General features: G+C 48.1%; 10 protein-coding genes across 10 annotated transcripts, besides 1 other annotated feature; 7 read left to right on the top strand and 3 right to left on the bottom strand.

Moving 5' to 3' along the window:
* Positions 1 to 559: 559 nt before the first annotated feature.
* CTAM01_11694 (Sulfide:quinone oxidoreductase/flavo-binding protein) lies at positions 560 to 1,918 on the top strand (the record flags this gene model as incomplete). The annotated part of the gene is made up of 1 exon (XM_060527704.1): positions 560 to 1,918. The coding sequence occupies one exon, from the start codon at positions 560 to 562 to the stop codon at positions 1,916 to 1,918; it is 1,359 nt and encodes a 452-aa protein (XP_060377608.1).
* Positions 1,919 to 2,858: 940 nt separating this feature from the next.
* CTAM01_11693 (beta-xylosidase) lies at positions 2,859 to 4,238 on the top strand (the record flags this gene model as incomplete). Its single annotated transcript, XM_060527703.1, has 1 exon — positions 2,859 to 4,238. One exon carries the CDS (start codon positions 2,859 to 2,861, stop codon positions 4,236 to 4,238), a length of 1,380 nt encoding a protein of 459 aa, XP_060377607.1.
* Positions 4,239 to 4,855: 617 nt separating this feature from the next.
* Positions 4,856 to 6,309, top strand: CTAM01_11692 (uncharacterized protein; the record flags this gene model as incomplete). Its single annotated transcript, XM_060527702.1, has 8 exons — positions 4,856 to 4,906; positions 4,965 to 4,994; positions 5,051 to 5,141; positions 5,193 to 5,234; positions 5,289 to 5,484; positions 5,541 to 5,678; positions 5,748 to 6,167; positions 6,216 to 6,309. 8 exons carry the CDS (start codon positions 4,856 to 4,858, stop codon positions 6,307 to 6,309), a joined length of 1,062 nt encoding a protein of 353 aa, XP_060377606.1.
* Positions 6,310 to 6,608: 299 nt separating this feature from the next.
* On the bottom strand, positions 6,609 to 7,847 carry CTAM01_11691 (uncharacterized protein; the record flags this gene model as incomplete). Its single annotated transcript, XM_060527701.1, has 4 exons — positions 6,609 to 7,045; positions 7,104 to 7,472; positions 7,577 to 7,762; positions 7,820 to 7,847. 4 exons carry the CDS (start codon positions 7,845 to 7,847, stop codon positions 6,609 to 6,611), a joined length of 1,020 nt encoding a protein of 339 aa, XP_060377605.1.
* A 1,477-nt stretch (positions 7,848 to 9,324) lies between these two features.
* CTAM01_11690 (uncharacterized protein) lies at positions 9,325 to 10,832 on the top strand (the record flags this gene model as incomplete). Its single annotated transcript, XM_060527700.1, has 4 exons — positions 9,325 to 9,847; positions 9,907 to 10,148; positions 10,271 to 10,289; positions 10,459 to 10,832. 4 exons carry the CDS (start codon positions 9,325 to 9,327, stop codon positions 10,830 to 10,832), a joined length of 1,158 nt encoding a protein of 385 aa, XP_060377604.1.
* A 308-nt stretch (positions 10,833 to 11,140) lies between these two features.
* CTAM01_11689 (oxidoreductase) lies at positions 11,141 to 13,205 on the bottom strand (the record flags this gene model as incomplete). Its single annotated transcript, XM_060527699.1, has 6 exons — positions 11,141 to 11,376; positions 11,442 to 11,974; positions 12,030 to 12,121; positions 12,198 to 12,399; positions 12,592 to 12,672; positions 13,117 to 13,205. The coding sequence occupies 6 exons, from the start codon at positions 13,203 to 13,205 to the stop codon at positions 11,141 to 11,143; spliced, it is 1,233 nt and encodes a 410-aa protein (XP_060377603.1).
* A 729-nt stretch (positions 13,206 to 13,934) lies between these two features.
* Positions 13,935 to 14,861, top strand: CTAM01_11688 (NCS1 nucleoside transporter; the record flags this gene model as incomplete). Its single annotated transcript, XM_060527698.1, has 2 exons — positions 13,935 to 13,978; positions 14,048 to 14,861. The coding sequence occupies 2 exons, from the start codon at positions 13,935 to 13,937 to the stop codon at positions 14,859 to 14,861; spliced, it is 858 nt and encodes a 285-aa protein (XP_060377602.1).
* A 2,939-nt stretch (positions 14,862 to 17,800) lies between these two features.
* On the top strand, positions 17,801 to 18,631 carry CTAM01_11687 (uncharacterized protein; the record flags this gene model as incomplete). Its single annotated transcript, XM_060527697.1, has 1 exon — positions 17,801 to 18,631. One exon carries the CDS (start codon positions 17,801 to 17,803, stop codon positions 18,629 to 18,631), a length of 831 nt encoding a protein of 276 aa, XP_060377601.1.
* An 829-nt stretch (positions 18,632 to 19,460) lies between these two features.
* CTAM01_11686 (uncharacterized protein) lies at positions 19,461 to 20,281 on the top strand (the record flags this gene model as incomplete). The annotated part of the gene is made up of 2 exons (XM_060527696.1): positions 19,461 to 19,699; positions 19,774 to 20,281. 2 exons carry the CDS (start codon positions 19,461 to 19,463, stop codon positions 20,279 to 20,281), a joined length of 747 nt encoding a protein of 248 aa, XP_060377600.1.
* Positions 20,282 to 21,324: 1,043 nt separating this feature from the next.
* Positions 21,325 to 22,152, bottom strand: CTAM01_11685 (uncharacterized protein; the record flags this gene model as incomplete). Its single annotated transcript, XM_060527695.1, has 1 exon — positions 21,325 to 22,152. One exon carries the CDS (start codon positions 22,150 to 22,152, stop codon positions 21,325 to 21,327), a length of 828 nt encoding a protein of 275 aa, XP_060377599.1.
* A 1,919-nt stretch (positions 22,153 to 24,071) lies between these two features.
* Positions 24,072 to 24,134: a sequence feature (Short protein (CTAM01_11684, KAK1487651.1) was converted to a misc_feature.).
* Positions 24,135 to 24,152: the final 18 nt, after the last annotated feature.

The following is a 24,152-nucleotide window of genomic DNA, read 5'->3' as shown; positions in this document are numbered from 1 at the left end:
AGTTGAGGATGCACAATGTAAATGGACCGAGTGGTGGGGGGTCAATCAGCCGAAACCTTTAATACTGGGAGCAACCGAAAGAAAGTTTAAACATCGAACGAGATCCCCACTGCAACCCGGCGGTTGCCCGTGCCGGTCGGGGAGTTGTAAATGAAATCGGCGACCATTCTCGCCGACTAGTCTCACCGACAAGCCGGCCGGCCGGTGCGGCTCTTTCACTGAAGGAAGCCCAACTGGATGTCAAGCCCGGGAATGAGGAAGTTTCTTTAGCGGACACTTACGGCTGTCGGGGGATGCTCGGCGCGGCTTGCAATCCTGACAATTTAACTCGTCTGTTGGGTCCGACAGTGGAGTGGGCCCCGCACCTCTTTTTAAGCTTCGGCGTTTTCATTTTCCAGTCGGCGCACCCCGTTTCTTTTCAGGCGCCATACTTACTTGAGTTGGCTCATCTCTGTGCTTTATCATCACGACATCTCGTGGTCCAACCCTCCCCTAAAAAAATACCGCCATCACCTGTTCTGCAAACTTTTCACAGCACTCCTTCTTCATTTACTTCGAAATGCTTGCTAGTCGCGCGACTTTGGCATCGCGCCATGCCAGCCGCGCCCGGATTGTTGCAAAGGCTTCTGAGATTCGGAATTTCGCGACAGTAGCCCCCGTGAGCTCCGCTGCTCGGAACCACAAAGTTGTTGTCGTCGGAGGAGGCAGCGCAGGTCTGACCATTAGCCACCAGTTGTTGCGGTCCGGCCGGTTTTCTCAGGATGACATTGCTGTTGTTGATCCGGCCGAATGGCACCACTATCAGCCAGGCTGGACGTTGGTCGGCGGTGGCCTCAAGTCAAAACAAGAATTGCGGAGGCCCCTTGAGAGCCTGGTCGACCCCAAACTCAAGTTCTACCAGCAGGGAGTAAGCTCCTTCAACCCCGAGGAAAACAACATCAAGCTTGGGAATGGCGATAAACTTGGCTACGAGCAGCTCGTTGTTGCTCCTGGTATCAACATCGATTACGGCAGCGTCAAGGGCTTACCCGAGGCTCTTGCAGACCCCGGTTCCCTTGTGTCTTCTATTTACGGCTATGATACTTGTGACAAGGTATTCGGCACTTTCGGAAGACTTCAGAAGGGAAACGCAATCTTTACCCAACCCGCCGGTGTGATCAAGTGTGCTGGCGCTCCCCAGAAGATCATGTGGCTTGCCCTCGACCACTGGAAGCGTGCCGGCCTGTATAACCCCAACGACCCTGCAAGCTCGTCCATTAAGATCAGCTTTGCCACTGGCCTTCCCACCATGTTTGGTGTCCCCAAATACAGCGCAAAGCTTGAAGAATTGCGCAAGGAAAGGGGCGTCGAGGGACTCTTTCAGCACGATCTCCTCTCCGTGGATGGTAACAAAGCCACCTTCGGCCGTCCTGACGGGAAGGAAAAGGTCACAAAGCAGTTTGACCTCATGCATGTCGTCCCGAAGATGGGCCCCCATGCTTTTGTCAAGAGCAGCCCTCTCGCCGATGCTGCCGGCTATGTCAGTGTTGATCAAGCAACAACCCGACACACTAAATTCCCCAATGTCTGGTCGGCAGGTGATGCATCTAGTCTACCCACCTCTAAGACTGCTGCAGCAATCACATCTCAGGCTCCGATTCTTGTCAGCAACCTGCTGCGGTCATTGGACGGCGCCGAGCCTCAACCCTTGTACGATGGCTACACCTCTTGCCCAATTCCTACCGAGTATGGCAAACTATTGCTTGCCGAGTTCAAGTATGGTGGAGTTCCCAAGGAGACTTTTGGCGACCTTATTGGATTTGACCAAGCAGTTCCTAGACGTGCGTTTTACCACTTGAAAAAGGACTTCTTCCCGTGGGTCTACTACACCTCCATGGTCAAAGGAACTTGGGGTGGCCCCAACGGCTGGAGAAACTGATCTTTTCATTTGAGTATGTGCATTCTGTACTAGCTATGTATTCCTAGAAGTAGAGTGGCGGTAAAAGTTTGAATCCGCGCGGGTTTCTGGTCGACCTCAGACCTCTGCTGGTTGTGTGATTCGAATGCGAAATCTAATTCACTGGCTTACGTCCCCCAAAGACATGCACTATTCCATCGAGTACAAGAGGCTGTCAATATAGCGTGGTAGCTACAGTAGCACGCGGTTAGTTGGAGATGCAGAGAAGGGTAAATTGATTTAGCATTCAAGGATGCGCGTAGCGGAGGTTCCTCAGAATCCGGGTCGATCTTACTCTCTGTGCCGAGTTCCATTTCATGCGCTAGCCTCGCCTTATAGTTCCCATCTCGGCAGCTGTGAAGGAATATCGATTCAACAAACCCCGCGTACTACTAGTGTGGTGCCCCGCGCTGATGTTACACTCGTATTTTCATTCGTACTCAATTTTCGTATCCATCCATTTTCGTATTACCTTATACAGCCTTCCAGAGCTCAGCAAATATAAATTCGCGTGCAAAACCACTGGTTTCGGAAATCGCTCTGACGGAGAGCCGAGCATGGCCTTATCAAGATGAAAATAATAGCTCTGGTTTATCTCCTGGTTGCGGTAGTTGAAGCCAGTTATTTCAACCCCGTACTTTCTGGCTTCCACCCCGATCCAAGCTGTGTTCATGTCGATGAGACAGTCTTTTGCGTAACATCAACCTTTACATGGTTTCCTGGTGTCCCAGTCTATTCAAGCACAGATTTGCGCCACTGGACGCTTGCTAGTCATGTCCTCAATCGACGCGAGCAGCTTCCACAGCTGGAAAACGCGCCAACTGGCCAAGATGGCTTGTTTGCGTCAACAATTCGCCATCACAACAAAACCTTCTATGTAACGACTACCTTCGTGTCTATCACTTCATATAAGGAATTCGCCATGCGAAACCTCATATTCTCGACAAATAATCCTTTCAACGCATCATCATGGAGCATTCCTACTGAATTCAATTTCACCGGCTACGACCCTTCTCTCTTCTTCGACGATGACAATGACACCGTCTATTTCACTGGGGCTGCTGTTTCATCTACGGGCACCGCGATTGCGCTGGCTACCATTGACATCGAAACAGGGGTTCTTGGGGATCTCTCGTACGCATGGAATGGCACCGGCCTGGGAACCGCCGAAGGTCCACACCTTTACAAGAAAGACGACTGGTACTATATCCTTGTTGCTGAAGGAGGTACTAAAGAATCTCATCGCGGCTCTGTCTCCCGTTCCCGCGCTATCTATGGTCCCTACGAGGGCAACCCAGCAAATCCAATTGTTGCCGCCGAGCACTTGAACTCATCATACATACAAACAGTTGGCCATGCTGATATCTTCCAAGATAAAGCAACCGGCCACTGGTGGGGTGTCGCATTAGCGGTGCGTTCAGGAGCCAAGTTCGAGACGTACCCCATGGGCCGAGAGACGTTCTTATTCCCGGTTTCCTGGCCAGCTGGTGATGGGCTGTGGCCTCGTCTGCTCGAACCCGTTAGAGGACAGATGATGGCATCACTTCCTGGCACATATATCAACTCCAGTGGTATACCTAGGATTGACCATGGCGTTGATGTGGTCGACTTTGCGCCTGGATCGGTCCTGCCCTCACATTGGGTGCATATCCGACACCCAAGGGAGTCAGCGTACTCGATTTCTCCCCAGGGACATGCAAATACATTACAACTTGAGCTATCATCAAGAAACTTATCGTCGGTGATTATGCCGAATAGCACTTTGACAAAGGACATCACATTTGTCGGTCGCAGGCAGACAGAAACACTCTTCTCATTCAGCGTCGATCTAGACTTTAAGCCTCAATTGCCTGGAGAAGAGGCTGGGATTTCTGTCTACCTGGACGAGAAAAGACACATTGACTTTGGTGTGACGTACAACAACGAGACAAACGGCAGCAAACTACTTCAAATTCAATCATACAGTAGCAACGAGAATGTCACCGTGCCGCAACCGGTTATTTCAGCCCTGCCACCAGAATACCAAGACCGCACGCCAATCCGCTTGGAGATTGTGGCATCGGACACGACGCATTACACATTCATGGCTGGGTTTCCGACTCTATGCAACCAGAAAGCTGTTGACATGACAATAATTGGGCATGCCGGGACAATTTTAGTGAGCGGTGGATACACGGGAGTTGTCATTGGAGTATATGGAACTACAAATGGTCAAGCTATTGAACCAAAACCAGCAGCATACGTCAGTAGATGGAGATACTCTGGTAGTGGGCAGTACATAGACTATGATCTCGTGGTATAGGCTGTTCGTGTTTGTTTCTGCCAACGAATAGAGGATTACTTTTTCTTCTTTTTTGGAAGGTTAGGTAGCCTCATTACTGGGCCCATTAAACTCGGGGGGAGAGCCAATCCTGGGAATGTCATATTGTCGGACAATGCTGGACTTGGCTCTAACACCGGGCAGTAGTATCTATTATATCCTGCTTTGTTTTGCCTATCGACGCGGGTCTTCTTAACATGGCAGCACTATGTACGACAACAATGCCGCATTAAGAAGACACAAACTCCACACCAACCTGCGTACGACTTATAACCCCGGCCAAGCTGTGACCAATAACAAAAAATAGCCCCGCCAATATCGAATGTGACAAACATGCGAACTTCGGTGGTGCATCAGGCGGCTAAACTTCTATTCGCGCGGGGAAACATCCGTGCCCACTCAGCAGCCTATGGACATGGGGTTTTTTGAGTGTTTGGTGCAGAAAGGCGGCGCTGCATGCGCCAAAAAGAGGTCCAACATTGACCCTATATTAGTCCACCCGCCATGACGAATCTGTCATATTCCTCTGTCATTTATCTTTCCCTTTTTCCAAACTCGGAGCTTTTTGTCTGAACTGAGATTCAGCACCGTAACCTATCATGGCTAATCCACCTCAGGATTTTGAGGTTCAGATCGCTGCTGACGAGGAGGTTCGTTAACACACCGCACCATGAGTGGCATACCTTGTATCTGATGAAATTCCTATAGCAAGATGATTCTCGTTCAGAGATGGGGACTGTGAGTATGGCCATTTCTGCAAATTATTGATGCTGCAGACACTGAACTTGTAACAGAGCATTGCGTCCTCTAGTACTAGTCTGCGCAGCTCACTCCTAGACTATCGCCGTGAGAATGGTCGTACTTATCATCGATACAAGGATGGAAGTGGGTTTTGAGATTGACTCAATTAGTTTGGTTGCTGAAGTTGTTCTTTAGAATATCAGTTCCCGAACGATGAACGCGAGCTTGATAGACTTGGTATTGATTTCCAACCATGATCGTGGGTCAGCATTCCGCTAATTAGTGCCATAGATTTGGTTAACCACCTATGTCTTCTCACGATGGATGGCGAGCTTGGCATCGCTCCACTCTGTCGAGAAGACGCCAAAGTTGGCCGCGTTCTTGATGTCGGTACAGGCACGGGTATCATCTGGGCGGTTCAGTTTGGCGATGACCACCCGGAGGCCGATATCTTGGGTATCGACCTTTCTCCCACTCAGCCTAGCAGGTATGTTTCAATCAAAGTCGGTATCTCCGTAGCGAGCATCAATGCCAATATCTCAGTGTGCCTCCTAATGTGAGGTTCGAGGTCGATGATATCGAAGACGAGTGGACATTTTCACAACCCTTTCAATACATCCACAGCCGGTTCATGACGTCTAGCATCAGAGACTGGAGAATTTTCTTACAAAGATGCTACGAGTAAGCCTGATCACTTTGTAGATCACAAGACGAAACGACGAAGCTTGGAGCTGACCAGTGCGAACATAGTAATCTGGAGCCTGGTGGTTATGTTGAGCTTCAGGAAACCGCTATTTTTGCTCAATCTGATGATGGAACCTTGAAGCCCGAACATGCTTTATCCGATTGGTCCAAGTATCTCATGGAAGCGTCGATCAAGCTTGGAGCAGCATGGGTTGATACGCCCGAGCTGAGGGGACTTATGGTTGAGGTCGGTTTTGAAGATGTGGCGCTAAGTACTTTCAAGTGGCCGACGAACCCTTGGCCGAAAGAAAAACACTTCAAAGAGCTGGGAGCATGGAACAACGAAAATTTCATGACGGGGATGGAGGCAATCACGATGGCACCCCTCACACGTGCCTTGAACTGGAGCCCCGAAGAGGTCAGAGTCTTTCTCATGGAAGTCCGCAAGAACGGAAACGACCGAAATATCCACGCTTATTGGCCCCAGTAAGTTCTCCCGCTATAAGATCGTCTGGCTTATTCTTACTTGCATAGGCATGTTCTCGTTGGGCGAAAACCGGTCAAAGAAAAGCAAGAGTCAGCACCAGCTCTGGGTCCGGCTTCGGGTGCATCACCGGCTACAGCATAGCGTGGACTTAGAAGAGGAGCTCAGCCAGGGTGCAAATACTTTACTTAGAATTACGTTAATAACCGACTAGTCGACCCTTTCTACATTATAAAAAAATCAAATGTGTAGACTATTGTGTAGCTGACGTTGAGATTATGGTCAAGGCAATCAACTGTGACACAAAGCAAAAGCCTCGATCATGATGACCCTGCTAATCATTGTTCCTTCAACTATATGTCTGTCTATATACACATACATATAGCCATGCCATGACAGGACCAACTGTGTAGGAAGCAAGCACTCTTTACTTTCTCTAGACGTTATTCCTTCGGCTTGTACGCTGATGCTGCACTCGCATCGATAGACGACAGCTCTGTGAAGGCGTTGTCTTTTGAGGTACCGTACGTGTCAGCGTATCTACCTGATATCCACTCTCCAACCGTCACCGGGGGATATTTAGGGCCTGCGTCGCCTCTGCATTTCGAAAAGCATTCAACCACAAAATCAGGATTCCCCGAAAAAAAGAATGGAATGCTATATCTTTCCCTCCCCGACTTGTTGATGACGCGGTGCAGGTTCGATAAATACCTATCGTTTGTCCAGCGCATCATTAGGTTCCCAAGGTTCACGACGAGAGCACCCTCTGTGGGTTTGACGTCGATCCATTCCGAGGAGGCGCGATCCCACACCTGCAGGCCACCGACCATATCCTGCAGTAGAATAGTTATGGCCCCAAAGTCGGTATGAGCGCCGATACCTGTCAAGGAACAACGGAGTCAGACAGAGAGACTCCGTAAGAAGAGAACAAAACGTACCTCGCTCCGTTGCGGAGGCATTTGGGGCCTGAGGCGGGTAATGCAACAGACGCAGAACAGCGATGGGTGTGTCAATAAAGTCTGAAACCCAGTCATCATCATTTCCGATGGTGGCGCAAAGTGTACGGATGATGATCTCGGCGAGAACGCACATGGCGGCGTGGTAGTCGTCAATCACCTTTCGAAATTGGACGGGGTCCGTGACGTCTTTCGGGTATTTGTTTGGGCCTAGGTTGAATTTGCGCTCGAGTACTTTAGGGTTGTCGATACGTAGGTCCTTGCCAAAGTAGTACCCTTCCTTCAGATCTCCTTGTGCTAACGCCTCGAAGTTTTGAGATCGCAAGCGTTCGTATCCCCGATTGAAGCCGCCTAGATCTAGAAGCCAGAGGGACATGGCCCCGTTAGCGCCCCATCCTCGGATTCCGTTTTGTTGACTGCAAGAAAGCAACGAATTAAAAAAACGCTAGACTCACTCTTATCATACTTTTCTTTCACCTCGAGCGGTAGCGAGAATAGCTCTTTGCTCTGGTCCAAAGCCGCATCTAGAAGAGATTGGGGAATGCCGTGCCCTGTGAGTTGAAAGAAGCCATGACTCCTGCATGCGGCCTCGAGTTGTTCCACAAGAATCTTCTTAGCGCCAGCATCTGATGCGAATACAGCTACAAAGTAATATTAACTAAGTGAGCGAACGCTGTGTAGAGCATGCGGAAACGTACCGGAGAAGTCGATACTGGGAATAGGCATCTTGGACAATATACGAAGAGTAAGGGTGTAAACTACACTTTGATAAATAACCTCGAAAAAAAGCTGTACGACCGGTCTAGTCTATCCGTTCAGCATCATGTATATATAACTGTGCAGAATCGAGAGGCGGTTTAGGCAAGCATCGGTGGGCGAGGGGTCAACCCAATCTCGGCCGCGGGCCAGATCTGGTCCGCGGCCGAAAGTCGGCATCACCCCACTCCCGAGCGCAATACCCGGATTTAAAGCAAGTCAAGAAAAGTGTACGATCAAGGACCAAAGCCTCCGCTAAAACTGGGCATTTACTAGAATATTTCTTTCGCATCGTTATCATTGCAGTTCCGACTTCTGGACCTCAAACAGCAAAGCATTTAGGCGAACGGCTGGGGTTTCGGATGATACCTTGAGGTACCTAAGCTGGGATTTAGTCAATTAGTCAAAGATAAGATAAGAGATATGGTCCCTCCCGACCTCTAACACGTAATTACCTCCAACCACCTCACAGCAACCCAGGCGTGCAATCGCTCCCACCTTCCAACTTTTTGCGAGTATCAAAGCCAAGTGTGGATAGAAGCATTCTTTGTGGTGATGCCTCGTATCATGTCCGCCCGTAGAAGTCAGCGCCAGGCGTTATCCTGCACTGAGTGTGCGCGTCGCAAAACTCGCTGCTCCAAGACCATACCCTGTTCTTCTTGCATCGATCGAAGGATTGCGACCAAATGCCATCGCGAAACCGTGATCGTTGCCAGCAAAGACAACAGTTTGGATTGTTCAGACCCTTTGCCCATGGAACCCTCAACTTCGGCGGAAAACACCCCCGCTGGTAGTCATCAGACTCGCCAGACTCGCCTGTCAAACCCGAACGGGTCGGACCATCGTCTCATGGGCAGCCAGATTTCTCTCGAACCGTCACATAGCCCTCAGAGGGTTACACCCGCTTTCAGTATTCAAGAGTCCACTCTGAACGTTCCTAGTACAGAAGCAACAGCGACTCTCGAGTTCCTTACCCATGGTCGTCGGAGCCTTCTTAAGTTGGCAGAAGCCCCACCAAGGCCATCAACAACTCGTGTATCAACTTCGCCAGGAAGCTTGTCGTGTACCACCACTGCCACTGGAATTGAGTTTGGCACCTCGGATGTTTCCTGGGATACCATATTGTCGCCCGACGAAGCCCGCCGCCTACTCGTCTACCACGAAGTGAGGCTTGCATGGATGCATAATGTAGTTCATATGCCAACCTTTTTGAATGAGTTCGAAGATAGCTTGAAAGAGGAGCCTCGAGACCGCACCTGGGTGGCCCTGTATCACGCATTGTTATGCGTAAGTCCTTCAACTCGGTAGCGGCAAAGGGGTCTTCTTGTTCGTTAACGTTTAAACTAGACGACATTCTTTCACATGGAAGAAGCAGAGATGGCTAGCTTGGGGATCAACGCCGCAGGTTCGATATGCTCTTGGATGCCCATACATCCGTCCGGGACCAATGTTCGAGTTTCTGACCTTTTCTGCAGCTAGATGGGACTCTGCTCGTGCCCAGTATGATATCAGTCTACGAAGCCTTTACGATGCCAATTTCATGGCCATCCACACTGTGTATTCCGTCCAGACAATCTGCATATTGATGCAAGTGGCCCACAACCTAGACCAATCTGATTTCATCAGTGTCATGATTGCCAGCGGCATCCGAATCTCCCAATGTCTCAACATGCATCGTCTCGGGCCAGATCGACTAGACCACGATCCAGCAGCAGAGATCACTCAAGAGACTTCCAAGAAAAGCCTGATAAATAGGGAGATCAAGAAGAGAGTTTGGTGGTTTCTTGTTCGCCAGGACTGGCTTCAAATTCCATACCAAAACACATACCTCCTCCATCCATCTCAATTCAATACACCACAAGCTCTCAACTGTCATGACCGAATGGAGTTTCCTGCGGGCGACGGGACGATAGTCGCCCAGCCAGGAAATGTTTACACCCAGAGCACCTACACGAATGCATTGTCCCAGAGTATGTGAAACACTTGGAGCACACACGGGCAAAAGCTGATAGATACCACTCAACGCTAGTTGCTGTCATCATTTGGAAACAACAAGATCGAATGTGCCGAACCGGAAGCCCTGAAGAAAGCTCTGACGGACTGGAGAAGCTCTATGACCAGGTTCTTTGGGCCGATAGAGAGCTGAAGCAGCTCTACGTCAGCTTTCCTTCTTTCATTCGAGACCCTTCTCGACCCAACCTGTCGACACATGAACTACCATCGTATATCAGACAAGTCGCGTCAACGAAGTTGCTCTCTATAGCGCACAAGGTACGTGACCAATATCCTGAAGACATTGAGAGCAATCCGCCCGGGAGCATAAAAGATCACAGCTAATTTTCTTAGGTGTTTTCTATTCATCGTCATTTCTTACTACGGAGCTTTACTGATAGACGCTTCTCGTATACTCAGGTATGTTTTTACTTCCTACTAAGACTGACACAGATGTGAACTGACTGTTCGATGACTCAGCTCTCGTGTTTAGCGATAGCTGAACGATGCATTCTTGACCAAGAGAACTGGCAGAATGAGCCATCGACCGTACCCATGAGACACATGTGGACCTTCTCAACTCATCTAGTATCGTGCTGCATTATTCTTGCACTTGCATCCATCTTCCGCCGCGAGAACGAACTATCTTACGATGGGTCAAAGGTCCATGGCTTGGCGAAGATTGGAAGAGATATGCTACAGAACCTGGAGTTCTCTAGCTCCATCGCGCGCCGCGGCGTCATTCTAATTGATTCACTCCTCAAGTTCGATGACACAAATCGTGATCTTGCCGGGGAAGCGCATTTAGACCTCAAGACTATTGTCCGAAAACTGCTGTCCATGGAAGTTTCGGAAGGTCAAGAGTTTGTCGAAGAACTGGGCGTTGAAGGAGTTCTGTTTCCATGGGACGCATATGACTTTGATATGGCAGAGCTCGATATTTTGGATGCAATGGTCGGCTAATTTCAGTGTCGAAACTTAGGGTCAGCATCTTCAACTAAGTCCGGAACAATCCGATGTTGTTAGAGAGGTCAAATACTCATGCTAGGAGTTCAAGCTATCGAGCATGTATGTGCATGAGTCTTGAGTAATTCTTGGAAGGATATGGTATATAGATTCTGTTCATTTACTATCCTATATAAAATCTTTTATCTAATGACCGGATCCCTTGGTCGGGATTCACACAAACCCCTGTTGGTTGCAGGAGACTGTAGGGTCTCGTACTACAAACGATTCCCCGTTCTCACAACAGACTGGAACTCAGCTCAATCCTACGCCGCCTTGTTCCTAGCGTGGGACTCTAAGATGCCAGAGTTGGCAACACAAAGGCCCCTCACCTGCTCGAGGGCCCTCGGATCAATATCCTCAAATGGAACCCCACCATCTTTCAGCTCTCTGAGTGAACCGTAAGTTAACACCGATCGGATCTTGAGGTACTTCTCGTACGTCAGCGGGAGGGCCTCGGCGTCAGGCTTTTCGCTCTCGGTCAATGAGCTAAGAATTGCGTCTACCGGGCCATGGATTGTTTAGTAGGAACACCCCAAATAATGTAGAGAAGTCTCAGAGGCTCACCGTTGTTCGGATGGGTGAAGTAAACAATACTAAGCCGATCTTCCGCAATATCCAGATTTTTCCAACTGATCCTATGCATTGTTGACTTGAGAGCCCCATTGGACCAGAGCGACAACGCATCACCAATATTGACAACAACACCGCCAGGTATGACGGGGATGTGGAACCAGTTGTTCGATGGATCACGGATCTCGAGGCCTGACTTCTCGGTGAAAACAAAAGTGATGCTGCCCCAGTCGGTGTGCTCCGACAAGCGGGGGATTGCATCAGGTTTCTCGTCGAAGTGGGGGTACTTGATGAACTTCAACACGTTTCCTGGTGCGCTTTGCTTGTGGAACTTCGTGAGACTAGTTTTCTCGATGCCCAGTTGAGAGGCAAATGTGGAGATGATGGCCAGGCTGAGGCCGTAGCAGCTACTCTTGAAACTCTCGATATCACGGCGCTTGGACGCAGTCCACCAGTTGGGCAGGTTTGTGTGAGTAAGAACCGAGCCGGCTGGCATGCCAAAGCTTATGCCTTCAGATGCAGCAAATCTATAGGCTCAGTCCGATTAGATATTAGAGCTAATTATCAAGGGGTCAACCTCACGTGGTGAGCTTTTTGCCATCGTAGCCTGTTAGTGTGCCGTCAATAATGTGCGTTGCTTTTTGTTCCATGGGGAGGTCGAAGAACTCTTTAGACTATTTACGGGGAGTTGGTCAGACTTTTGATGCCAAAAAGAACCACAGGTTTCATGTTCTCGATTCGCCTACATACCATGTCAAACATATCGTCCACTTGGGGGATCCCGTGGTCGGTCAGGATGAAGAAACCCCAATTCTGGCTGGCCGAGAAGACTTCCCTAGCAAAAGCATCGAATTCATTATGATAGGAGGAGAAGCTTATGACGGGAAAGCTGTTGTCCGTGGCCATGATGAAAGAATCGTGATCAAAGGTGAAAAGACTGAAGGGTGATGTACTTGAGCGCGGTGCCCGTCAGCAAACATTACGAGTCTTGCGTTTTAACATATACTCATTTCATGCCCAATTTGGAACACCGAGATAAGACTTCGTATCAATGCTATCTGAAGATACGGGAATTTTAGTCGTTGGCCGCGGGTCACCACGGCCGAGTTTTGGGTCCAAAATATCTCGGCCGCGGGTCAGATACGATGCCCGGGCCAAAATGACCTCAGAGCAGACAATCAACATGGTGACTATCCAGCAACGTTCTCGGACGCAAACAGCAAATCTTGATACGAGGTTCAATCAGTTAGCGTAAAGTGTTCTCCGATCATATTCCCCCCTTGAGTTTCAACGGCTGGATTGACAACTATTATTTAAATGATGCGATAACAGACTCCGGCGTAGGTGTTGTCCTGACGTCGTGCTTGAAATTGTCGGCATTTCGTTTGAATAATTGACATTTTCATTGAAGATGGCAAACTTCTATGCATCCGGCAAAGAGCACTATCGTTTTATCAAGAGTCGGGTCTCCCAGATCCAGTGGAAACTGCCTGTTGAGGAGTCTTCACTTGCGCCCCCAGGCGTTGCATCGAACAAAGGTAAAAAAAAAACAGCATCACTTGTATGCTACTAGATTTCTTTTTGAGCCATGTCGAGCTAATTATTTCTAGACCAAGAACCTATACCCCCCGAGCTCCGCACATGGACCAGTTGGGACTTTGCCACTTACTGGATGTCGGATCTGATTAACATCACGACCTGGCAGATCGCAGCCTCAGCCATGATTGTGGGACTAAGCACCTCTGATGCCGTGATCATAGCCTTGCTTTCTGGTGTGTTGAATAGTATCCCGACCGGTGAGTGGATGCCACGCTCCTTTGAATCACCAACTCTTAGGTGCTGACACGGACCCGAAGTGATGAGCGGCGCGCCGGGAACGGACTACCACATCCCATTCCCCATCGCTGTCAGGTCGAGCTACGGATACTATCTCGGTTACTTTGTAGTCTTCACCCGTGGCGCTTTGGGCATTATATGGTTTTCTGTGAATTGCTGGATCGGTTCGTTCGCAGTGACTGAGGTAAGCATCCATGTTGCATCAGTCAAGAATGATGGAAGTAATCGACATCTTGACACGAACCAGACTGTAGCCGCTCTATGGCCAGAATACCGGCTGATTGTGAATCATCTTCCTACATTCGCCGGTATTACCAGCTTGCAGATGATGTCTTATCTCTTGTTCTTCCTCATTCAAGTACCATTCTTTTGCATTCCACTGCATAAACTCAAGTAAGACCTTTTCTAGGAATTTGTCACTAGATCCTCCAGCGCCTTGGCTCTACGCGTGTAATTGACATGTTGCACAGAACGCTATTCTTCTGGAAAGCAGTGTTACTCGTTCCCACTTCCGTGGGCACCGTCATCTGGATATGCGCCCGGGCTGGTAATGTGAAAGATATCTTTTCGCAGGAGGCTACCATTCACGGGTCTGCACGAACGTGGATATGGCTGTCGACTTTGTGTGCCAATACCAACTCTTGGCTCACGATGACCATCAATATGTCGGACTACTCTAGGCTGAGTAAAACCAGGTCAGTGGCTATGCAACCTAATCAAATCAAGGTTACAAGATTCCTAACACTCATGATACCACCCCGCAGATATGCGCCGTTTTCGCAGATCCTTACGATCCCTATCGTCAAAACTATCTATGCAATCCTCGGCATAGCTACGGTCGGCGCCGGCCGCGCCCTCTATGCGCGCGATATCTGGAGCCCGGTCGAATTGCTGTCTCTCTGGACCGGGTCTGGCGGCCGCTTCCTCGCCTTCTTGTGTGGCTGCCTCTGGATCCTGTCGCAGGTCTCCTGTAATATATCCGCCAACGCGATACCCTTCGGTCACGATGCCATGAATATTCTCCCGTCCTACATCAACGTGCGGCGAGGTTCTTTCATATGCTTAATCATCGGAACGTGGTGTCTGGCGCCGTGGAAGCTAGTTAGCACCGCAGCGCAGTTCCTCCAGTTTATGAACGGGTATGGCAGCGTTATCTGCTGCATAGTCAGCATCATGATCACGGACTACTGGTTCATCAAACGGCGCAAGTTGGACGTTCCGGGCCTGTACGACCCCCACGGACGGTACCGCTACTCTGCGGGGTTCAACTGGCGTGCGGTCGTTGTCCAGATTCTGTTCATGGGAATCACGCTTCCAGGAGTGATCGGTCAGATCTACACTTCAATCTCACTACCAGAGGTCCTTCGTCGCATTTATGATGTGAATTGGTTTGTGTGCACATTTCTGCCGGCCCTCTCATACTGGGTCCTGTGCATCATATGCCCGGCACCCGAGAACGTCAATTACCAAGGGGAACTACAAGTCATTGAGGCAGAATCTCAGGAGATAAACTTTGTAAACACCGGCATATTTACAAGCTTAGGTCTTATCGAGGGGCAAGAGACGAAACTGAGATAATCTATTTGTAAATATCTCATGTTGGAGTCGAAGCAGGGAGCTCCAATGCCTCTTTCCTACCGTTACTGCATTGGCAGACCGCGGGGACGCAGTATCGAGGGTCGGAACTGAGCGTCATTCGTTAGCTATGTATAAAAGCAAGATTTACCTTACGTGGCGCGGCGCATTCAGAACTACTGAAGCATGTGGGTCGGAAAAGGTGCAGAAAGGGTTTTATTACCGATCTAATGGAGGCCCGGTGAATTCAAAGGCGTCGTCGGATCTAACACCTGAGGGGAAGAGTAGAGTACAATTACTTACTGCGTACGTTTGGCTCCGAGAACTCCTTCAAACTGCATGCCAATCTCCAATAAAGAATCAACCTCGACCTCAATGGCCACGTCACTGGTTCAAGGCGCCTCAATATTGCGTAAATGATGCAGCCAAGGGTTATTATGCACAGTGAAATCAATAGTATGCAGTTTGGCCGTGGGGATAAGGCCTACTAGTTCCAAGATCAAAAATAGGGAGACCATATCTAGAAATAATTTGCACTTTGCAGTGTTTTTGTTGGCACGGGCTGTTTTCAATTGGTTATTCCCGTTGTATTTAGTACTGTGCTTCTATTCGCTTGTAAACGACTCGGGCATAAGGCAGCCTCGATTTATATAGGGTCCTCGGCGTACTCTGTTGACGTAGCTCTCATTGCTGGTGGTGTCACCACATCAAGATTGTCTACAGATCAATTCCCACGGTGCTCAAGATGACTGCAGGAAAGACCCATGCCTAGTAGCTTCCTCTAGGCGGGATTAGGGCTATGAGAAACTGCGAACCTATAGCACCCAGACCGGATATGACCAATAGCACGTACACTGGAAGTAGGTGTAAGATGAAACCTTCGACAATGCTAAGTGTGAGACCAGAAACGCCGAGGGGCGTATACCACGTTACCACGTGTCATGGACTTGCAGTCATGATGTCTTGACAGTAACGTGTGCTAAATATAGAAAAGATCCCCCAAGTGTCGTATAGCAGAAAGAGGGTCTCAAGAAGAGGGCTCATCCCAGGTGTTGTGAGGACCGAAGCCGGTAAGAGAGGTTGAGAAGAGAGGCGCGTTTCGATATAGGTGGATTAGCCTGCAGCAAGGAGGGACAAGACACCAAGTAAAAGACCAATTGAAAGATGTGGTGTTCGCCATCCCGCAGGGGTGTTTGCTGATTGTAAGATAAAGAATATGACAAGAATAAGGCCGCACGAAATGGTTATGGCACCAGGGTAGTCAAATTTGGCTTCGATTGGGGGTTTGGTCTGTTGAATACAGACGCGGAACGAACAAGACTGAAGTTAACAATGCCACTGCTCTAAGATTGGCGCCAATCCAGAAGTAAAACCCCTATAGCTTGGACTGACCCACGATCCCTGCCACAAGAATGCCGACCAAAAAACCAAGTATTGCTGAAGTGCCGTTCACTATGTGCGGAGACGAGGTTCTTGCGGGGCTCAGAATGATGTAACGACCCCATGAGCATGGCTCCGGTAGGCAAAGATGCCGCAACGCCTAGTCCTTGTAGAGCACCACAGAAATTTAGCATCAGCGGATTGATGCTGAATCCGCTTATTACACTCCAGGCAAGAAGCTAGGGAAGACAGCATATGACGACGTGATATCCCCCTAACCCCTCAACATATCCCTAAGACTGCCGAAGATGCGTAAGTTGCTGGCGATGACGAGGGAATGACGATCGCTGGCCACACACTGGATCCTTGTGGAATATCAAGCTCCCTAATCAGCTCTGGGAGGATGACGGTCAAGCCCGAGATGAAGTATTGCATCAAGAATTGGGACATGGGTACGCTGGAGATGGAGAGTATTCTATCGCAGCGCCACACGTGGTGCTGCCCACTTGCTGCCGGACAATACTGCTTACCGCGAGACGGCAGCCCGCTTCGTACGGTGTTGAGATACGACCCCTTAAGGGTCCATCACTAAGAAGAATCAAGCCGTTCTCAACTGTACATGTATATGTCTTCCAATTAAATCCTCTCTTCGTGGTATATTCCGCTACAGCACTTTGTCAAGATCGGGGGAAGCTCACGGCCGAGGCGCTCAACGCTTGCTTGAAAGACTCATCAACTGCAGATACATGTTCGGCAGCGTCATGCAGCTGCGGACGCGGGCGGCCATTTGGTAAGGGACAAACGATTTTCGCCAGAGTTCTAGAGCTACGACCGCTCGACGATAAAGCCAGTGTTGTTGGCATCTCGCTGAGGGCGCATTGAGACGAATGTCGAGGTAGGCATGAGCGAGCCCTACTTTTTGGGATATTGGCCACTGGATGTCTCTAATGAAAAGCAATCGCTAAAGAAGAGCAGAACAAGAAACCTCACATGATACTAGATAAAAGAGACTACACGTTGTAAATCTTCACAAAGTAAAGTGGTAACCATGCTTATTTGTAATCAGGACATTTGACGAGGTGGAACTCCAGGATTTGAGGCTGATTGATAGCCATCATCAGAAGTTGGCCAGGCCAATACCTGTGGCAGTCTAGCTAACCTCTCAGAGAGACGTCGGGGAAAAAGAAAACGCTAATGCATGACTTGTGTCTTGGCTGCCTATGTTGTACTAGCTCAACTAATCTGCCTGCCTTCCAATTGGCCCAAGATTTATCGCGCTTTCGTGTTAGATCAAGATCCCCATATCAAAAACGGCGTCCTTGAGCCAAGTCATCGGATCGGAAATCACCGTTGTTGCCCTTGTGATATCAGAGCGTGTTGTTATCATTCACTCAGATCCCGATGTATCAGCGGAGATTAAGATTATTCAGCAGTTTAGACTTGTATATATTCATCGGACTGGCGTTGATGAAGAGGAGTGCGCCTCATCATGACATTTATCTAATCCTTACATTTCTTTTTGATTTTCCACCACATAGATCTTGACTGTTCAATCCTTCCAGATGCCACCAATTGTCCACTGTGTCCGTCACGGACAGGGATTTCACAATGTTGGCGGTGGATGCTACACTCTTCTTGACCCTTACCTGACCACCTTGGGCGAAGAGCAATGCATGACCTTGCGACAGACGACCTTTTCAGACCAGTCGAAGATATCTCTCATCCTTGCTTCTCCGCTGCGCCGAACTCTTCAGTCCGCCTATCTATTGTTTCAGCCAGCACTGAAGACCAACCGGAAGTGTCACCCCGAAATCATTGCCATTCCTGATGCCCAAGAAACCTCGGACGACCCGTGCGACACTGGAAGTGATACAACAATCCTCTACAATGTAGTAACGGAAACCAAGTGGCCTGTCAACCTTGATCTGGTTGAGGACAACTGGAACTTGAAGGATTTGGGGACTCGCTATAGCCCAGAAAGCAACGCAATAGCAGACCGAGCTCGCGAAGTCCGTATCTTCATTCGGCAGAAGATTCGCCAACTGGCAGAGCGAGGCAATGCGGATCCTCAAGTTGTGCTCGTCAGCCACGGGAGCTTTCTACACTACTTCACCAATGATTGGGAGGATGCTTGGCTCAATCCTGGAACGGGATGGCGGAACTGCGAGACCCGGTCCTACATCTTCAAGCAAGACGTGATGAAAGATATCGATGAGGAGGCGATGATCACGGAGACGATGGACAGTCGACTGAAGAGGGGAAAGTGCAACCCTATGCCGGGCTGGGATGAGCAAGCGGTTTTATTTGAGCAGGCCATGGAGAACTGGGAGAAACAGGGGCTGCAAAGACCCGACAGAATTAGTCCGGATTCAGAAACGAGTGTCACTGCATAATTAAGACAAAAAGCGAGACCATACAGGCGCAAATGGCTAGCTCTTTCGGGTTGAATGATTTCACAGCTCGGCTTCAGCAGCGCACATACGTGATGTCCACTGAAAAATTGGAATTTTACCACCCCCCTTGACGCTCATTGTGCCTTTGCTGAAGACTCCAATGGTTTGATTGCAGGTAGAGGTAGACGTGTCTCGTCCTTTCAAGACAAAAGAGCGGGTTGCAGACTATACAGAATCGTGATAGACTGCCCACGTACTATGTATCATTTCCGTAATACGCAGTAGGATCTTCTATCAGCCCTTCCTCTGAGGCACTGGCCTTCATGAACACCCAGATTGGATGGTTCTGAAAGCGCCTCTTATGGCTAGTGGGTGGCTGGCACTGCGTGGAAGTGAGCGTTGCCGGTAGCCTCCGTAACACTAGACGACGAGAGGGACTGATAGGAAGAAGCGATGAGGCCCCAAAATCAGTGCCCCACACTGCGGGCGGCACGAGTGACGCACGAGTGAGAGTTTAGCTGTTTACTCAAACTCGGCAAGATAAGAGTACCCCGCACAGCAAAGGAAAACCCCCTAAATCTCGAACCTGTATTCACGCTCAGCACGACATCTTCTTCTTCTTCTTCTGCAAATACGAATGGCCATTCCACTCTTTCAATCTGGAAACCTATCTCTTCTCCCTTTAAGATTGAAGTCAAGCGATGAATTCAAGATCGGGAGCATGCCATAACTGTAGGCGTAGCCGCTTGAAATGTGACCGATCCGTTCCGCACTGCCTGAAGTGCACAAGTAGAGATCAAAAGTGTCTTGGATATGGCGTCTTATTACGATGGGGAAACGGAATGGCGAGTCGTGGCAAATTGGCGACCGATGCATCCGACAAAACCAGGCAGATCTCCGAAAGAGATACCATCTCAACTCTACAGGCATCGTGGGGTTCTATCGAGTCTACACGCCAGCTACCATCCGCCAGTTCGGAGCCGAAATCTTCTCATTCACTACCTCGTTCGTTGATAGACCCGCTTGCGGAAGGTCTGGACTATCGATCGAGGAGATATATGGCCTATTGTACGTCGCATTCGCCTTTCCAGCTGCTCATCGTACTGATACTGTTTGTTGAAAGTCGCAAGTAATGTTTGCAGGGACCTCGTTCTCTATGACATCCCGAACCGAAACCCGTTCCGCCAGCTGATTGCGATTGCGTATAAGCAGCCAATCTTAATGGAGACCATCGTCGCTAATTCAGCTTTGCACATGTCAAACACTTATCAACGGCTGCCACAATCTTCAGTTATGTCAGCCATGATAGTCTCGACTCAGAGGAGCACAAGCTTACGGAGATCTCTATTAACGGAGCGATGCGGGCCGGACCTGCCGGAGATTATCCACGACGCACTTATGGCTAAGCAGCAGGCACTCGGTATGCTTCAGTCTGCTCTGGAAGATATGGCCACAGTAAACGTTGATTTGATCCTCGCGGTGGTGCTCCTCCTCATTTCGTGCGAGCTTATAGACTCTGGGCAAGGCAACTGGATGTTTCACATCAGTGGTGCCAGAGTGATCATTGAGAAGCTCATTGCAACTGCAATGGCAACGGAGACTGCATGGAGTCCACTTTGCAGCAGTTTGATATCAAACTGCTTAGTGTAAGTCGCCATGTCTCCTGATCGATGGCTGCTGACTTGATGTACACTAGATACGATCTCTTTGGGTCATCATTCGCAAATTCTTACTCACCACGAAGTTGGCTATCAATGACTACCTTATCACTGCTACAAGATGCAGAAGGCAATCACTGCTCCTCGTTTCCAGCTGCTCTGCTTCCTTTGATACAAGCAGGTTCTCAACTCTTAAGGACTGATGACGCTATCACGTCTTCAGATGATTTTATCAAATCAAAACGGCACAACGCGCTTGGTCTCTTGCAAGCTGCAAGGTCGTTCAGGCCAACTGCCTGGGCAATTGACTTACAGTCACGCTCACCAGCCGCAGACATGTTTCAGCGAATTGAAATTGCCTCGGCACACAGGGCAGCTGTCTGTATCTATCTGTCCCGCGTTGTTCTTGCTTTATGGCCTAACGCAGTACTTCCGGACAATCTGGAAATTCTAGCAGAGGAAGTGATCACCCACCTTTTGAGAATTCCTCCGGGAGATGCTCTATTCACAGCGACCGCGTGGCCAGCTTTCGTTACTGGTCTGGAAACGTTTGATTGTATAAAGCGTGCCTGGGTTGTGAGAAGATTCCATGATCTCTGGGAAGCTGAGCCTTGGGGGCTTACGAGAGACGCACTTAAAACCTTAGAAATGATTTGGGATAAGAGGCATAGTGAAGATACCAGAGAGAGTAGGAACTGGATCGAGGACCTTAAAGAAATAGGGGTAGACTGGCTAATTGTATTATGAAAGGCCTCAGGTCAAGATTTTTGATTTTTACTCACGGACACCTGTTTAGTAGTCAGCCATAGACATTCAGCGTCTACGATAGAGTTAGTTATAGTGTCTTAGGTCAAATCAGTGCGTTAAAGCCGCTAGTTGGTCATTTCCCAACGGGTGGTCCGATAGCCCTGCAGTCTACAAATTCAGGAGGATACTAAGAGTACAAGTCGCCCATGTCGGATGCCGCCGGATTTGTATTATCCTACTGTCGGAAAAACATGGCAATATTAAATAATACAAGTCATCAAATTCTCCTCAATAGTCACCTGAAATGACACGTCCGTCAAGAAACTGCGTCCACCTTCTAATATACGGAAGCTGGTCTGGCGTAACATGATGTCCATCAATATCGTAGCGGTTGTCAACCAGCTCTTCCATCCTCGCCATCCTACTCTCGGTCGCTCTCTTATTGCCCAGGGTGAGACGTTCCAGCATCAGCCGCAGCCACTGCGCGACGTCATGATGGCCAGCCGCAGCGGCTTCGTCGGCAGCGGTGTAGCCGTTGCCGTTCTTCCTGGCCAAGAGGACAATGGCCACCATGTACTCGGGGACGGATATTTGTTCGGGATCGTGTTCGAACTCCCCTAAATCTTCGCAAACAGGCGCGTAGGCATCGGACCCAGACTCGTAGGAGGGTTGATTCCATCCTGGATGCAGCCAGAAAACGCGCCAAACTCCGTTCACGACGTCTAAACGGCCAGTGCGAGCCGCAACGTGAAAGACAGTATCCCCAGCCTTGTTTCGGAGGAAAAAAGGGGCTCTGAAGCACGTCAAGAGCCAGGGATTGGCGCTCCAGTCTCTGCCAAAGCTCTCGATGTGGCTGCCGAGGGCACCAATGTTTCGAGCAGAAGCAGCGACGTGGACGGCAGTGTCACCGGTAGTGGGGTCGGTCACCCAGCGTAGCAGCTGGTCGAACTCGGCGTTATGAGGTAGGATCGCGTCGTATTGAAAAAGAATTTCCTGGGCGTCTTCCTTGCGAAAGAGGTCGAGAAATCTCCGTACGGCCTCCGGACTGAATCCCTCGGGAGGAGGTGAGGTGAGGATCTTCTCATCGTCGGAGTCGTGTTCGGCCGGCTCAGCCATGTTGCCGGTACTCTAAACTGTGTGGACCGCAGAGATGAGGTAAGGGATAGCGAGGGAGTAACGTGAGCCCCAAATATAGCAAATGAGTGATTCGGCTCTCATTGAGGGCTGAATTTGGGAACATTGGCTGCCTGACCGTGCCGCAATGCGCCTCTTTAAGTAGAAGTAAGTGACGGAGGCCGCGGTGTTTTATTGGTCACAGAGTGTATGCAAGGACGGTCACGTTGGGGCACCAACGTTCCCGAGGAAGATGGACCCGACGTGCCAGGATGGTCTGCTAAGTATACCTTGTCTTAGGGGTTCAACTTTAAAGTAAGAGACTTGGCTTTTTCTCTACTCGTGGGCCCAGGGGTCGCTCCGTACCCCCCCTTGGCCTAATACGCGGCGCGGCCGAAGGTCGGGCGGTAGCTAAAGCTAATTAGGTATATCGATATAGCCCGTGCATAGGTATAGTAAAAGCTAAGTATAGGCGGCAATAGGGGCATAAGTAATATTATAAATAGCCCTGTATACTACTATAATAAAAATTAATTAGCTAGCTAGCTATATATAACGGCTAGGGGCTAGCTCGGGGTACTATAATAAAAAGTTAAGTATTATAACTAAAGCTTTTAAGTATTATAATAAAATTAATAAAAGGTTAGGTATTATAACTAAAGCTTTTAAGTATTATAATAAAAAGCTAAGTATTATAAAAGGGTACTATAACCGAAGCTAGTTAATTATATAATAAGAGGTTAGAGCGCCGTAGCTAAGGTTTTTAAATATTATAACTAAAGCTTTTAAGTAGGTATTATAATAAAAAGTTAGGTACTATAACCGAAGTTTTTAAGTATTATAATAAAAAGTTAAGTACTATAACTAAAGCTAATTAGCTATAGCTAAAGTTTTTAAGTATTATAATATAAAGTTAAGTACTATAGCTAAAGCTAACTAGCTATAACCGAAGTTTTTTAGTTATTATAGTAAAGAGTTAAGTACTATAACCGAAGCTTTTTTAGTTATATAGCTAAAAGTATAATAAGGCTATAGCTAAAGCTTATAGGGCGTTATAGTAAAAGGTTATAGGGCGTTATAGTCGAAGGTTATAGGACGTTATAGCTAAAGGTTATAAAGCGTTATAGCTAAAAGTTTAGTAATAGTTAAGTATTATAACTAAAGCTTTTTTAGTTATATAACTAAAAGTATAATAGGGCTATAGCTAAAGCTCATAAGGTATTATAATAAAAAGTTAAGTAATAATTAAGTACTATAGTTAAAGCTTTTTTAGCTATATAGTTAAAAGTATAATAGGGCTTTATAACCGAAGCTTATAAATATTATAGTTAAAAGTAAAAAGTTTAGTATTATAATTAAAAGTTAAAAATTATAAGTATTATAGCTAAAGGCTAAGCGCTATAGCCGAAGTATTTAAGTATTATAATTAAAACTTTAGTATTATAATTAAAAGTTACGTATTATAATAAAAGCCTAGGTATATGTAGTCTTAGGTAAGCGTAAACGTTATATTTTATTAAAGTACGTACTTAGGAGTTTTTAAGTTCTCTTTTTCTATTTACTAAGGTATGGGTATATAGGGGTACGTAAGTATAAATATAGGTATAATAATAATATAATTTTTTATAATTATAAAAAATTATAAGTAATAAGTAGGATTTATAGTTATAAAGAATCCTTAGCGCGCGCATAACTACCGAACTTTTCTAAGATTTATAATTATAAAAAATTAATTATGAGTAACTATATAGCTTATTATTAAGATTTATAATTATAAAAAATTAATTACGAGCGACCGTATAGCTCGTTATTAAGATTTATAGCTATAAAGAATTAGGGTTAGGGTTAGGGTTAGGGTTAGGGTTAGGGTTAGGGTTAGGACCAGGTGGTGGTGGCACCAATGGCCTCACCAGAGGTAGGAATCAAGAAGTTGCTCGCCACAATCTTGCCGTTGGCCTGGCGCGCACCCTTAACCAAGCTAACATCGACGCTCTTGAAGCTCG

This window comes from Colletotrichum tamarilloi (genome assembly GCF_030869305.1).
Source record: "Colletotrichum tamarilloi strain Tom-12 chromosome Unknown Scaffold_66.1, whole genome shotgun sequence".
In the NCBI taxonomy this organism is placed as follows: domain Eukaryota; kingdom Fungi; phylum Ascomycota; class Sordariomycetes; order Glomerellales; family Glomerellaceae; genus Colletotrichum; species Colletotrichum tamarilloi.
Note: the sequence above shows the minus strand (reverse complement) of the source record. Positions and strands in the feature narration are given on the sequence as shown.